Source organism: Mustela nigripes, chromosome 4, assembly GCF_022355385.1.
Source record: "Mustela nigripes isolate SB6536 chromosome 4, MUSNIG.SB6536, whole genome shotgun sequence".
Taxonomy (NCBI): domain Eukaryota; kingdom Metazoa; phylum Chordata; class Mammalia; order Carnivora; family Mustelidae; genus Mustela; species Mustela nigripes.
In genome coordinates, this window is record NC_081560.1 from 32,875,022 (window position 1) to 32,890,820 (window position 15,799).

The 15,799-nt window shown below is 39.7% G+C and overlaps 1 protein-coding gene across 1 annotated transcript in view; it reads right to left on the reverse strand.

Annotated features, from left to right (window-relative positions):
- Positions 1–15,799, reverse strand: part of MET (MET proto-oncogene, receptor tyrosine kinase) — a 111,829-nt gene that overhangs the window by 50,306 nt on the left and 45,724 nt on the right. Inside the window, exon 3 of the mRNA XM_059396524.1 lies at positions 5,613–5,804. Within this exon, the coding sequence (XP_059252507.1) occupies positions 5,613–5,804 (192 nt within the window). The remainder of the gene's footprint in view (positions 1–5,612; positions 5,805–15,799) is intronic.

The following is a 15,799-nucleotide window of genomic DNA, read 5'->3' on the forward strand; positions in this document are numbered from 1 at the left end:
TATTTTTCAAATTCTTATTTATTTTATAGATTTTATTATTTATTTGTCAGAGAGAGAGAGTGGGAGAGAGTGAGTGCGTGTGCACAAGGAGGGGAAACAGCAGGCAGAGGGAGAAGCAGGTTCGTCACAAGCAAAAAAAGCCCAAGTCAGGACACAATCCCAGGACCCTGGAATCATGACCTGAGGTGAAGGCAGACACTTAACTGACTGAGCCAGCCTGGCATTCCGAGATTTATTTTTGGTTAAATTGTTTTAAAATTTAATTTTCCTTAAGAATGACGAATATAGTTTAACATGAGATGTTTGTATGTGGCTTTCTCTCCTTTTTTTTTTTTTTTTTGGTTTGTTTTTTTTTAAGTGCTCCATGCTGGGCCAGAATTCATGACCCTGAGATCAGGACCCAAGCCAATCAAGGGTCAGACACTTAACCCACTGAGACAGTTAGGTGCCCTACTCTCCATTTTTAAAAAATGCACAATTCAGTGGTTTTTGGTATTGTCACAGATTTGTGCTACTATCACCAAAATCATTATGGAACACTGTCATTATCTCAAACAGAAACTCAGCACCCTATAGCCACCACCTTCTTCATGCTCATGCCCTCCAGTCCCTTGCAACCACTAATCTACATTCTATCTCTATGGATTTTCTTATTCCAGACATTTTACACGAATGGAATCCTACAATATCTTGTCTTTTGTGACTGGCTTCTTTCACTCAGCATAATGTTTTCAAGGTTCATCATGTTGGAACATGTATCAGTACTTCACTACTTTTTACTGCTGAATAATGTTCCATTATATGGACATAACATATTTTATTTATCCATTCATTACCTGACAGACATTTGGGTTATTTCCACTGTTGTGAATACTGCTACACTGAACATTCACATGCAACTTTTTATAAGAACATATATATTTTCATTTCTCGGGTATACACTTAGGAGTAGAATTATTGGATTTTGTGGTAACTCTATACTTAATCTTTTGAGGAACTGCCATGCCATTTCCATAGGTGTGTATAATCCTACATTCCCACCAACAATATGTGAGGGTTTTAATTTCTCCACAACTTCACTGACATTTGTTATTTTCCGTTTTCTTGATTATAGCCAACCCACTGCGTGTGAAGTGATACTTTATTGTGATTTTGGTTTGTATTTCTTGGCCAAATTTTTTTTTAAAAAAGATTTTATTTGAGAGAGAGAGAATGAGAGAGAGTGAGCATGAGAGGGGGAAGGAAGGTCGGAGGTAGAAGCAGACCCCCAGCTGAGCAGGGAGCCCAACGTGGGACTCAATTCTGGGACTCTAGGATCATGACCTGAGCTGAAGGCAGTTGCTCAACCAACTGAGCCACTCAGGTGCCTCTTGCCAATATTTTCTTAAATTAAGTAAAATGCAAGCTTACTTCTGGAGGTTCACAGTCTTCCATCCATTCCTTCTGCCCAAGACTGAGTACCTGGGTATCACCTACTTAGCCTCCCAACCAGTGTTCTGAATATCCCTTCAGAGTCAGACTGGGTTTTTGTAAAACAAAGTCCTAAAGATGCTGGAGGTGGGGAAAGTGACAGTGCCCAGGCAGTGGCCACTGTATGCACACAAGATAGCTGCCCAATAAGTGTTTGTGGAGTTGAACTTGAAACAAGTCTTGAAAGTGCCTCCCCACCCCCAGCACACCTGATATAGGATACAATCCCTCTCCCTGGCCTGACAATCATGCACGAATATTTTAACAGCAATGCCTTGCATCTAGAGATTAAAGGCCTTATACAAGAGATGTTAAAAAAAAATTATAATATATATCAGGCATTGTTTTTGCAAGTTGATTAGATGAGGAGCTCAGAAGGGGAGACGTAGGCAATCCCTGTGATTAGTCCTGTGATCTTCATGAGTAACTGTCTTCCCTCTCCCACGTAGCCCTGCACACAGCACTAGTGTTCCAGAGCTTTGTTCTCTTCAACATCCCCTCCCCCTCTAAAATTTGTAAGAAGCTCTGTTCTCACTGTTTACTTATACTATCCTAATAGGACTTATCATATTATTTTACTTCAAAGCATCCCAAGAGGGTGATCACATAAATAAAAACTGGTTTTGAAATCTGCATCTATGTTGAGCAGCAGCTACAGATAAACTCTAATACATGTACACATCAGTATATTTCAGTATATGGAGTTGCACCTGTATGAGATAAGTTACACATGTTTAAATGTTAGGAACATGTAAAACATGTCTTTTCTGCCATACATAAAATGTTGTTAGCTAAACAATATAATTCTTTCTAACCAAATAACCACTGTGAAATACCTGATTCACTTTACACCCGACAGCTGGGGCTGAAGCTTGTATTCCCAGCCAGAGCTGAACATAAGCACAATAGGAAAGGCAGAAACAGCTGCAAACTCTTGAGAGAAAACATTTGCAAAGCAACTTTGACTTTAGGCTTCAGGGTAGGAAGGAAGTAAAAATCATTTTTCTGTTCCTTTTCATATATGACAGCTGTCTTTGGAAAAAAAAAATTATGTTCATTCTATTTTATAACAGAAACTCCACAGTATTATTAAGACACGAATTGTAGGAACTTAGTCCTGTCCACAGATTTAGCACTTTATAGCAGTCAAAACATTTACAGAACTGGTAGTACTGCTTGGCAAGCTTAAGCTGGAAGGTCTTTACTGCATGCCATGACTGACTCCTCCCCCAACATTATTTGCTGTAAACAAACTGGATTTTAGTGATGTTGATTATTTGATCCTTCAAGTGCCTTGAGTTTATTTACATAAAATTTAAGGGAATGGAATTCTCTTGGACAAGTGTCAGAGAAATGAATCCTATGTGGGTCTCAACAGCCCTTTGTCTGTGTGTCTTTGTCTTTTGCTATCTTGATATCAGGTGCAGGTTTTTATCTCTCATACTAAAGTTTCAGGGGCTCCTGGGTGGCTCAGTGGCTAAGTGTCTGTCTTCAGCTAAGTCATGATCCCGGGGTCCAGGGATCCAAACCCATAATAGGCTCCCCACTCAGTGGGCAGTCTGCTCCTCCCTTTCCCTCTGCCCCTCCCCTGTCTTGTGCTCTCTCTTGTTCACTCCCTCAAATAAATAAAATCCTTTTTTAAAAAATTAAACTTTAGTTCCTTAAAGGCAGGTTCTGTGTCACTGCTTCCTTTGCTTTCCTTATTTGCCTAGTAGAGCAAAGTTAGTAAGTTCCCAATATATATCTGATGAATTAAGAACCATGTGGTTTAAAAAAAAAATCAGTGATATCAGCACTTCACATAAAGTAAGTATCTACTTACTTATTTTCATCTTTAATGTTTTGGATGCACAGATAATGGGCATAATATAGCTTCTTTTATGAAAATGCTGGGAGACAAGAATAAAACACTTGTCACAGCATTTCTGTTACAATGAGACTGATGCACGACATAGCACTTAGGCGGTAGAATCTGTCACACAGCAGAATTTACTCAGTTATTAGAGAAATCTACCTAAAAATGGGATTTTATTATAACTTTAGAATCTGGAAATAGGCCAAGAACTTTCTGATGTAAAAGAATGTAAGACCTAAAGTGACTTTGGAAAGCTTATTATTAATATGAAACTGGGTGGATGAGGTAATAAACAATTTAGAAAAAAAGCAAAAGTAAAGATAAAAAGTCAATATAGTGAACATATTAAGAATTCAACAGATGCCAGATTCTCTCATGCCCCTTCAAATTCCTTAGAATTCTAGAGAATATTATACAAAATGTCAATTAAAAACATTGAAAATAACAGTATGTATTTTACAAGGATAACTGATACAATTATATTTCAAATACTTTAAAATGCTCATGAGTATAGGGGGGGACTAGATATCCAGCCTTCAGATTTTAAGGAGTTGAGACAGAACGAAATGGTTGGAGGTGGGTAAATAAGAACACGGGGTTGGGGGAGAGAGAGGAGTGGGGAGAAAGTATAATAATGAAGCAGTGGGAGGATGGGAGATCAGGTGTGGGAGCATTTAGATAACAAGATCTACATGATTAGTTTTGAGCTAGGAAGTTTTTGTTTTGTTTTGTTTTTGTTAGATTTATTTATTTATTTATTTATTTGACAGACAGAGGTCACAAGTAGGCAGAGAGGCAGGCAGGAGAGAGGAGGAAGCAGGCTCCCCGCTGAACACAGAGCCTGATGCGGGGTTCAATCCCAGGACTCTGGGATCATGACCAGAGCCGAAGGCAGAGGCTTTAACCCACTGAGCCACCCAGGCGCCCCTGAACTAGGAAGGTTTTATTTAGATGTTTTATGACTTTGAAAAAAATCCCACTGTGCCCAACTAGTACAAGAAAAGCATGATTTAAATTATGGCAATAACCAGTATCCATACACTATAAACACAGTGGTAATTAAAAAAAATATGTATTATAATAGAATACAGATAGAGGATGTGCAGATGGCCAAGTCATAGGAAAACATCATTGTCCTCAACTGGTTTTCTAGAAGTCACTGTCTGACTAGGATGTAATTAGATCAGATGATTTTGGAGTAAGACTCTCTCTTTAGAAGAAATTTCTAGTATTTGTAGAAAGTCAACATTTCCATGGATGCTATGGTCATTGTGCATTAATCAAGAACTTACTGGGAAGCCTGGGTGGCTCAGTTGGTTAAGCAGCTGCCTTCGGCTCAGGTCATGATCCCAGCGTCCTGGGATCGAGTCCCACATCTGGCTCCTTGCTCAGCAGGGAGCCTGTTTCTCCCTCTGCCTCTGCCTGCCATTCTGTCTGCCTGTGCTCACTCTCTCCCCCCCCTCTCTCTGATAAATAAATAAAAAAAAAAAAAAAAAAAAACTTTTAAATCAAGAACTTACTGAAGAACTCATGTTGAAAGCACTACCCAATAACTATTAAAGCAGTCAAAGAGATTCAACACAAGAACATTTTAATTTCTGCAAAGTACTGATTCTTGTATCTAGGGAACACGATAACTGCAAGTCTGAAATGTGAATTTTTATTGTATGGAAGTATGTTGCTATCCATTAAAAGCATTTCTTAATAAAATCTGTATTTTCCCCCCCAGTATTTGAACTTCTTTGTGTCTGACTACATCGTTTTGCAGAATCAGAAGAGCTGGAGTTACAATGGGATCTTGATGATAACGTCCTTTTCTAACTCCTGCCAATATTTCTCAATGATGTGAATGTTTCTTCTCATGGAGACACACGGTTCACACAATAGCTCTCCTTTGATCCGTAGCTTCCCTTGAAATAGGAAAACATCGCCTGGAAGTGCTTTAATTGTTTCATTTTATTCCAATCATGTGATGGAAATCATGAATGGAAAATAACAACAACAAACAAAATCCCAAACCATTCTGGGGAAGAAAACTTTTAACTACATTTAAGCTGAAAGCTTCAAGAACTTAATAAAAATAGGCCATAAACTTCATAATGAGTAGACCCGGCTTCATTGTTTTGTTCTCAGTCTGTCTCTAGCTTTTACTGTGATTTTCACTTTATAATATTTCCAAATGCCTTACTATAAAAAACAAACAAACAAACAAACAAACAAACAAAACACCAAACTAATTGCACCATACCAGGTAAAACAGACACAGCCACTCTTAGAAAGCATTTACCTGCATGAAGCGACCCTCTGACGTCCCAAGATTAGCAATGGTGAGGTCTCCTTTAATGAAGGTAGATATAGATGTTAAGAGGACTTGGTTGAATTGACCCATGAATAAGTCAACACGCTGCAAAGCTGTGGTAAACTCCGTTCGATATTCATCACTGCGCACTTCACAGCCGGATGAATTTCTCAAAAGTGTCTGGAATAAAATATGGTCATAGAATCAATGTGAGTCCAGATGCGAACAAGCTGGTAAAAAAACTTCTCAGTGTGTCTTTTCACAGCTTGGAGAACGGCAAGGATAGCCGTACAAATAAACAGAGTGCCCCAGATGGGCTAGAAATTACTCTAGTGACCTACATGGCTCCAGTACTGCTAGGTGCTGCCATGTGTGTACAGATACGTTACCTGGGATAAACCTTACTATTGAGGTTTGCACTCTGGATGAGTATGTGCATACATAAATATGAAACTTAGTGGTGCTAGTAAAAGGAAAACAAAAACAAACCAAAACTGGGCGTGAAGGTAATGCTTCTAGCAGACATGTCCAATAAGATGGATTTCAACTGGAATAAATGTTAGAGTCATACATAATACATTATATATCTTAAAATGTGTGCCTTTGTGCATTTGTGTGCAATGAGGTGGTAGGGGGGGATAGCTAATAGATAATTCACAGGGAGGCAGTAGAGCACAGACCCCAAACTCAAGTTCCTGCATCAAATCCTAGTCTTTCATGCTTATTTACCTTACATAGTCCCTATAATCTCTCTGTGTTTGTGAAATTCAGGTTATCCATTCCACAAGTAAAATCGAGAGAATTATAGAGATTTGCCTACCTTGCAGAGCTGTTGTAAAGGTTACATGAGCTAATATATAGAACTTTATTACCATAGAACCTAGGACCTAGAGAATACCCCTGAAGTATTTGTCACCATTACAGTGAAAGGCTCAAAAGAATGTAAAAGCTGTGCATCAAATGCCATAGTTACCAACTTATAAAAAAGGCAATTGTCACTCAGTCAGGTATTTTTCTTTTAGGCTCAGCTTCAGATTTTTATTTTTATTTATTTTTTATTTTTTATTATTATTTTAAAAAGATTTTATTTATTTATTTGTCAGAGAGAGAGAGAAAGAGAGAGAGGGAGAAAGAGAGTACAAGCAGGCAGAGTGGCAGGCAGAGACAGAGAGAGAAGCAGGCTCCCCACTGAGGAAGGATGCCAATGCAGGACTCGATCCCAGGACTCTGGTATCATGACCTGAGCTGAAGGCAATGGCTTAACCAACTGAGCCACCCAGGCATCCCTCAGCTTCAGATTTTTAAAAAAATATTGTTCAGTAATATATGTCAGTTAAGCACCATGGATCTCTTCCTTCACCTGGACACCTGCCTTTCCTTCTGCTTCTCAGATTGCAACACTGAGTCCTTGAGCAGGACCATCTGTGCCTGGCTATCAGTGTCAGGGGTTCTCAAGGCTCCATTCGAGGGCTGTTCCTCTCCTCACCCTTCACACTCTCCCTAGGCAGCCTCAGTCTCTCCTGTGATGTCTATCACTATTCAGTTGACATACACATTTGTACCTTCACCCTACACTCTCCTCTGCACTGACTGTGCATTTATCAAATTGCCTGTGAAATACAGATGTCTCAGATGTCTCCAAGACCTCAGGCTCAACATGACCAAAGTAGAAATCACATTCTACCCCCATGCCTGAGGTGATGATGCAACACCCCCCCAGTGAATGGCTCTACCATTTCTCCAGAGGCACAAGTCATAAATCTAGGTGCCATCCCTGATTCCTCCCCATGTACAGTCCATCACCAATTTTCATCAATTGTTCTTTCTAAATATTTCCAGGATCCATCCAGTTTTCTCTATCTCCATGCTCTGACCCTTATCCAAACCACCCCTTCTAATTCCTGAACTACTACAATGGCTTCCAAATTAGATCTGCCATATCTGATCTCATCCATTCTCTACACTGCAGGCAGATTTTTTTCCCCCTAAAACACAAATCTTGTCATGTTACTCTGTTTAAAACAATGTCTTCCTATTGCTCTCAGGATAAAAGACAAAACTTTTTAACATGGCCTGGTGAGCTCAGTATCATCTGGATCCTACTGAACATTCCAAATTCATCCTCATGGTGCCCTCCTTTGCACTCAGTGCTACAGTGAGTTGGCATTCTCTCAGTTATGCCATGTGTCCTCCCATTACAGGGCCTCTGTACATGTTACTAGAGTGATCCTTCCACTATTAACTGCTATGCCTCCTTCAGATTGTAGTGTGTCATCATTTCCTTAGGAGGCCTATTCTGATCTTAAATCTAGGTCAAATGCTTCTATTATCTACTGTCATAATACATTTTACTTAAGTATCATAGCACTCATAGCTGCAACTACTATTTGCTTGTGGATTATATGACGGATGTCCCTGCCATCAGAAACCATACTTTTTACCACTGTATTGTTAGTAGTAGGTGAAATATCACACATATATCCTTAATAAATATCGAGTGAATGAACAAGTAAGTGAATCAATTATGAGTAGATGGGGGACAAGTGTGGAGATATAAACTACTATTGCTAAAGCTCTTTTTTTCTTCCAGGAATAGGTGTAGTTAAGAGTTTATAATAAGAGACAAATAGAGTGTTTGGCTCCTGACTGTACTTGTAAGACATCTGGAAATTGGTAAATTTGGGGAAGAAAACAGGAGGCAAGAGGATATAATAAGGAACTGTCGTCTAACTTGGAAGAAAAAGTTTATTTTTACATTTTTTTTTAAGATTTTATTTTTTTTTGTTTATTTGACAGAGAGAGATCACAAGTAGGCAGAGAGGCAGGCAGAGAGAGAGAGAGAGAGGAGGAAGCAGGCTCCCTGCCGAGCAGAGAGCCTGATGCGGGACTTGATCCCAGGACCCTGAGATCATGACCTGAGCCGAAGGCAGCCTGGAGCCACCCAGGCGCCCCTATTTTTACATATTTTTGTATGTAGTTTCAAGTTAAGGAAAATGACTTGAAGATTAGGAGTTCTCTATTATCATCTTACTGTATTTATAATAATCAGAAAGCTGCCATAGTACATTTCGGACTTAGTGTTGAACAACAAAGTGAAATAGAGAATTTAGGTATCTTTATGTAAAACAGCCTTATTCCTTAATATCAAAATTCTGTCACATGGAATACACAGAATATTTCCTCATTATAAGTGGAAATAATTAACAAAGTCTCAGAGATGCTAAACTTACTCACTCTTGTAATTGATGAAATGTTCTGGTTCTAGACATTTATTTTGATATATTAATGAATGCTATTTCACTATTTAATTAGAAGCTTTTCTTCACTGAAGTACTATGGATTGCTCTAAGGAGTGGCAGATAACTGAAACGGACCAGCAATTCAATAGTAACCGATTAATTGGTAATTAAGTTTCCATTGGTGATCAATCATCCATTTGGCAGAGATAGACACAGCCATGGAAGCTGCTTAAAGGAGCAAAGACCAGTTTTAAGTCAAAGATCCTCTCAAGTATCCATTTCAGAGGTGACTGCTCTTCAGGGTCAGCATTGTGGTTATTTTGTTCCTTTTCTTGCTTGTTTTTACTTTTTCTATGTCTAGCAGGCATCTTGGTAACTTAAAGCCTCAAATTTGACCTTGCAGAGATATGATGGATTCATTGGAACACAAAAACAATTTGCTGCATGTGGAGTAGTCATAGATTGTAAATTAGAGGCAGCTTTCTATCAACAAGAGGTCAGAAATGGTCTCATTCATCTTTTATCATCCTACCCTGTATTGTGCTTAACACACAGTAGGCATTTAATAATAGCTTCCTTAGAAATTACTCTATCTAAAGGTACCCAGAGATAAGGTACCCATCTGCCTACCCAGCTTGCTTCCTTGTCTGCTTTGCGGAACCCGGCCAGCAAAAGAATGGAGCTGAGAGAGCTCTCCAAGTGCCTACAATCCGGCAAGAACTCCTGGATCTTTTTTAAATGGAGGGAAAGTAACACAACCAAACTTCAGCCAGTTTGTGCCTTCATATGTCAGGCATAAATGTAGAACTCTGTACTGACTCAATTAATATTTATGTATATTTATTCATACTTAACTTTCAGACTTCTTCAGGAAATTAAAAGGTCTCTAAATGGTGACTCTTCAAGGACTGATTGGATAATATCCCTACTTCTCCCCAGACAAATTCCCAAGTTTAAAATCATTGCACAGGAATAGGATCTACAGAACTGCTTGATCTTGAAAGGTTGTGCAATTTTGAGCTAAAAAACAAACATCATGTCAGGTCCAAGTGACATTTAAATTTTATAAGCCAGGGGATCCCAACCTTATACTTTTTCATTTTCTCCATAGCTGAGATCTGCAAGAGAGGGATGGGGGCAATAGCTACTAGGAGAAAGTACCATTCCAGTATTCACTGCAGGAGAGGGGACTACTCCTTGTCTCTTCCTGCTGAGAATCTTGATGAACTCAGTGATTGGGATCAGGGTGGGAGGAACTAGCTTACAGAGCCCCATGCTGTCTTTGAGTTTGAATTGTGGTATTTTAACCACCAGGGAGCCTTGGTTTAAGCTCTTGGCATTGCAAAGGTACAGCATGTATAAATATGACTAAAATCAGTCTGATTCACTATATCCCTTGAAGATAATAAGCAAATGTGTTTGAGGCTCATTTGTGCAGGGAAGATGGGGTGGGTTCTCACCCTTTACACACAGTTCTTGGGTGCAGCATTTGGCGTGGGGTTGGGTCCAGAAGGAAAACCAACTATAGACCTGCTGCCAGGGGTCTCCCGGTCTTTGTGGTTCCCTCAAAGCCAGGAAGACTTCTGCTCTGAGGTAAAACTGCACATAGCTGGTGGAAGGCAGTTCTCTGGAAAAATAGCCAAGGAAGGGTCTGCAAAGGTTTCACCCCAGCACTAGCTGGGGAGTCAGACTAACACTCTCTTTTTGGTAACAAAGGGAGAAGGAGGAAGAAAAGAAGGGAAGGAGGAAATCAATCTTCACCCCACATCTACACTGTGCCAGGCACGGAGTTGGGCGTTTTCAGGTATAAGCCGACTCACAGCCCTGTCAGGTTTTCAGTTTTCACGAGGAAGAGACTCAGAGCACACAAGGATGCAGCTACAGTGGCTGATTCACACTGGAACTGGCATCAGAACTAGAACAGTCATTAGAATTCAGCTCTATCTGATTCTCAAGCTCATGAATTTCTTCTGCTACTGTTTACTATTCTGGGCAAAATTCCAAGAACTGTATAATTACAGTAATGGAAAGGGCCTTAGGGACCGTCTTACCTCAGCCCCTCATTTTAAGTAAGAGAAACCGAAAGTCAGGGAAATTGTAACTCTCCAAGAGTTGGAATCAGTCAACAAAAATTATCAATTAGCATGTAAAAAACCCTACAACTCTTCAAAGTTGAAAATATAGATTTACCCACTTCTGATTCCTTTTCTGAGAGAAAAGCTGGAATTAATCACTGTTTTCTGGATAACAGCATAAAGATGACCACTAGTATTTTGGGCTATTCTGATCAGCTTGGCTCTCAAATCTTCCTCTCTGTTGCCTATTTTGGTTTGTGAACATGACTATGTTTCCATCTAGGTAATTCTAAAATTTTAGTCATCACCAACTCCCCTCTCTTGAGCATTTCTCACATCCAACTACTTAGTTGCTCAGTCCCTCTGAAATCTGGTTACAGTCCTCCAGCCGCCCCCCCTGCCCCAGGCTAGCTGTTTGCTCACGGCCTTCCTGTCTCCGATCTCATCTGCCTTGAAGCAGTTATGAGCTGTCACTCCTTTCTTCAAAACCTTTAGTTGCTTCCCAAACGCCTGCAGGGAAAGGCCAAACTCCTTACTATGACATCCAGACCTGCCTCAATTTGTTTCTAAGTCTTTTTTTCCATTAAGGAGAAAGATCAAGAGAGCATGGAGGAATCTAAGGAGTGGCTATGCTGACATGAGATGCTTCCTATTTTTGCATTCTTGCATTTGCTTTAGCAGCTGATGCCCCAGCTCCTGAGTTAGGGACACCCACTCCTGGCCATGTAAACCAGAAGTCTGGCTCTTTTCTAAAGTCTCTCCTTACAGGGTCTGTGGAAAGACAGAAGTAATACATTTTATTGGGCTAGGAGAGGGGAGAAGGTGACAAAGAATAAGGCAGTTAGTATAAGGGTACAGGGAGATACCATATGGCTTGAGATATCTGAGTCAGGAGGGAAAAAGAAATAAGAAAAAAATTCACTCAATACAATATATTGTTAGGCATGTACACATGTATAGTGGAACTAAAGGCAAGGGAAAGACAATTCACAATTATTGTTTATCCACTTTTCAGAGAGGGAGAGGGATATGATTGAGGTGGGACATACAGGGGACTTAAAGGCTTTAGTAATATTCTCTTTTTTCAGCCTGATGATGGAGAACTCAGCATTTTATTTTATTGCTTACACACACATGCACACACACATACACACGCACAGAGTACATGATTCTTTTGTATATATAACAAAAATAAAATTTAACAGAAAGCAGTGAATAAAAAGGAAGTGAAAAAGTGGAAAGAGCCTGTTAAGAACTCTCCCCAGCTCAATTTCTTGACATCCTAAGCAGGTCTGAGACATTCTCATGGCTTTTCTCAATTCACAGGAGCTCGCAGTAATAATGTTAAATATCATCTACATAGTGGGTTACAGTTTTTTAACTACATTATTCCATCTGATCCTTTAAATAAGTCTGTGAATTGGATTTGTTATGGTCATCATATTTCTACAGATGAAGAAACTAAAGTTCAAAGAGTTGTCAGTAAATATCAGAGCTTGAATCCTACTTGTTTTATTTTTTTTACAAGATTTTACTTATTTATTTGACAGAAAGAGAAGGATCATAAATAGGCAAAGAGGCAGGCAGAGAGATAGAGGAGGAAGCAGGTTCCCTGCTGAGCTGAGAGCCAGATTCGGGGCTTGATCTCAGGACCCTGAGATCATGACCTGAGTCAAAGGCAGAGGCTTAACCCACTGAGCCACCCAGGGACTCCTTGAATCCTAGTTGTTGATTTCAAATCCTATGTTCCTTATACTGCATTATACTCCTACTTACAGGTTCCTACAGTATTTCTGAGACAAACCCACATTCCAGGGATGGCCCAAGGCCTTGGTGGAAGAGAACGAGCATGCATACAGCACAGTGCCTACAGCACAGGGCTGGTTCTACTCACCTGGGACTTGATGACCACATGACCTTAGGCAAATCGAGTCATCTCTTTGGGTCTGGGTTTTATTTTACTTATATAACAAACATTTGTCCAGAGTATTTATAATGTATCAGACACTCTTCTAAATACTTTACAAATATTAATTCACTGAATCCTCATAAGAATGCTAGGAGGAAACTGAGGCACTGTGTGGTTACATGATCAACAGCTGCACAGGGCAAGGACCAAACTTAGGTTGCACAGCAAAAGGGTCTTCAATCCGACCCCCTCCCTCAGGTGTGACTATAAAGGAAGGGGTTGAGTGAATTGATCTCAAAGTTCTCTTTCGATTCTGCGATGCAAGGGGTCTATGAGATGGCTTTCCAATGCTTCCCCTGGGCTTGAAATTACCTAACTGCCTTTAGCCTGCTGCTGGAATGAATAAATGCTCAGGATATTTAAGATGCCACCAGTAAACAATCAATGTCCCCCAATACCGTAGGCTACTCCAAAAGAGCCTCAACAATTCTACATGGCTATCCCTTAAGAAATTCTGGAAAGCATTTAATTGTTGAAGGTTTATCTTTCTCTAAAATAATTCTGTGGGGGCCCCAGGATGGCTCAACTGGTTAAGCATCAGACTCTTGATTTCTGTGCAGGCTGTGATCTCCAGGAGGTGAGATCAAGGCCTGCCTGGAGCTCTGCACTGAGCCAAAAGTCTGCTTAAGATTCTCTCTCCCTCTGCTCCTCCCCCATCTTGCATGTGCGTGTTCTCTCTCCTGTCTCTTAAAAAAGAAATGATAATAATAGTAATTATATGAAGTCCACTCTGAAAACCAATGGTAAACACTTTTTAAAAAACCTCTTTTCTTAACTCAAGGGCTTATATACTGTCATAGAGCTAAATAATGGGAATTATCTAAAATTTGTAAGCTTTGAAACAATGATTTAGTCTTTCTTTACTTTTCCATGAGTACTTGGCAGGAATTTTTTTTTTTTTTTTTTACCTCAGACACATACATTTTTTTATAAAAAAAAAAATTGAAGTGCTGATACCTCAATGTATTTGATTCAAACTGTTTTCCCTAATTAACATTATGATGCATGCAGTGAATATGCATTTACATTTAATTCAGTATAATTAAGAATGTGATATATTTAAAATAGTGATTCCTTTAATTGATCTATAGGACAGATTTAGCTCATCTATAGATAATTTAAATCAGTCTTGCAGATAGATTTTTAAAAATGTATCATTTTGTAAAATCTTTGCCAGTTCACTCACACCAGCCTTTTTTCCTTCTTGCCCATGACTAAATTAACAGAAGCATTTTAATATAAACTTTATCATAATCACCCTTTCTCCAAATTCTATTGACAAGTGATGGTTTTCTGAGGGGATATATAATTCAAAATAGATAGTTCCTCTTTGCCTAGAACTTTTTATATAGCTGGCTAAAAACTGCTTTAATCTCAGGAATTCCACATAACTTACTCCCCTAAATTTCATTCATGTGCTCTCTTCTGTTTATTTAGTGAGATGGGGAGAGGTGCTGTTGAACTCACAGCAGGCAGGGGCAAGAGCTTTGAACATCAGTGTCTGGTTATGTTTCTTTCAGATATATTTAACTTCTATCAGTCTGTACTCAAATGTCTAAGATGTCAACATTGAAGCCCGATTCTCTGTAAAATGCAGAAGAGTCAGCTCTCTGAAAAAGCAGGCCCTTCTCTTTGGGGTCCTTAATGCAAGGCCAGACTGTTAGGCCGGTGTGGTCAAATGCTAAGAATGTGACTATGTTGTTTTGTGCTACAAAGACAACTGCTTGATGTTGTGCTCAGCGGGCCGCTGAAAAGAAAGATGCTTTCTCAATACTTTCGCTGCCACGGGCTCCCCTCGATGAAGTAATCCTGCCTCACGACTTCAGCAGCCACGGAGTTCTTTATAATCAGAGACCTCAAGCAGGGGAGTAAAGCTGGGGAGCAGTTAAAGAAGAGCTGATGTGTCTCCAGGAAGGGAGAAAGGGTCTCATCTCTGGCCCCGATCAATTCAGACGGCCCCGAACGTAATACAACAAGGCATCTGGCCAACCGGCTGCTGGCTCCACACTAGTGATTCATGAGGTGATAGATGCTGCCTCGTGGGGATGACCTAACTTCATAGGCCCAGCAGCATTCTCTCTTCTGAGGACTAGCCCTGTCTCTGCAACTGCCTTTAGGTCAAGTTTGAATGTGCCCTTGATGTCATTCAAACTCATCGCTTTTCTTTCCAAACTAATTCACTCTTCTAGATTCCTATTTCTTTATGGCATCAATAGCCACCCTCTCCCTTTAGGTTTCAGATACCTTTGACTTCTCCTTTTCTTTTATTGTGTATATCCACCTATCAATTCTTATAAATATTTCTATTGATTTAAAGAAAATCTCATACTTGGCCTCCTATAATCTAATTTTCTTGATTCCAGAATCTCCTTGTTCAATTCCACTTCTATAACTTTTTAGTGTAAGGTTCCCCAAACACCTTCTTAGTTGCATCCAGAGGTGACTATCCCAGTCTAAAGAAGAGCATGGGCTCTGGAGTGGTCCTGCCCTTATCAGCTGTGCAAACTTAGAGAGAATACTCGGGACCTCCAAGACTCACTTCTTCACTTGTGAAATAGGAAAATATACACCTATCTAATATAACTTTTTTGAGGTTAAAAAAAAAAAAATGAATCCAGTGCCATAGGCAGACACACAGAATAGTAAAAATGCAAAATACAAAGAACATTGCTGATAGATACGTTCCAAAAACACTGGTACAGGTGGTAAATGCTTTAAGATCGGGAAAAAAAATTAGTGTGGGCTTCAATAGCTAGAGAAGGCTCATGGCGGAGGCCAAAGTTGATGCAGGTCTTGACAGAAATTGGATTAGTGAAGAAGGAAGAGAGAAATACTTGGAGCAGGATGTATTTTATGTATACGTGTGTATGGATTTCTATACATGTGTACAAA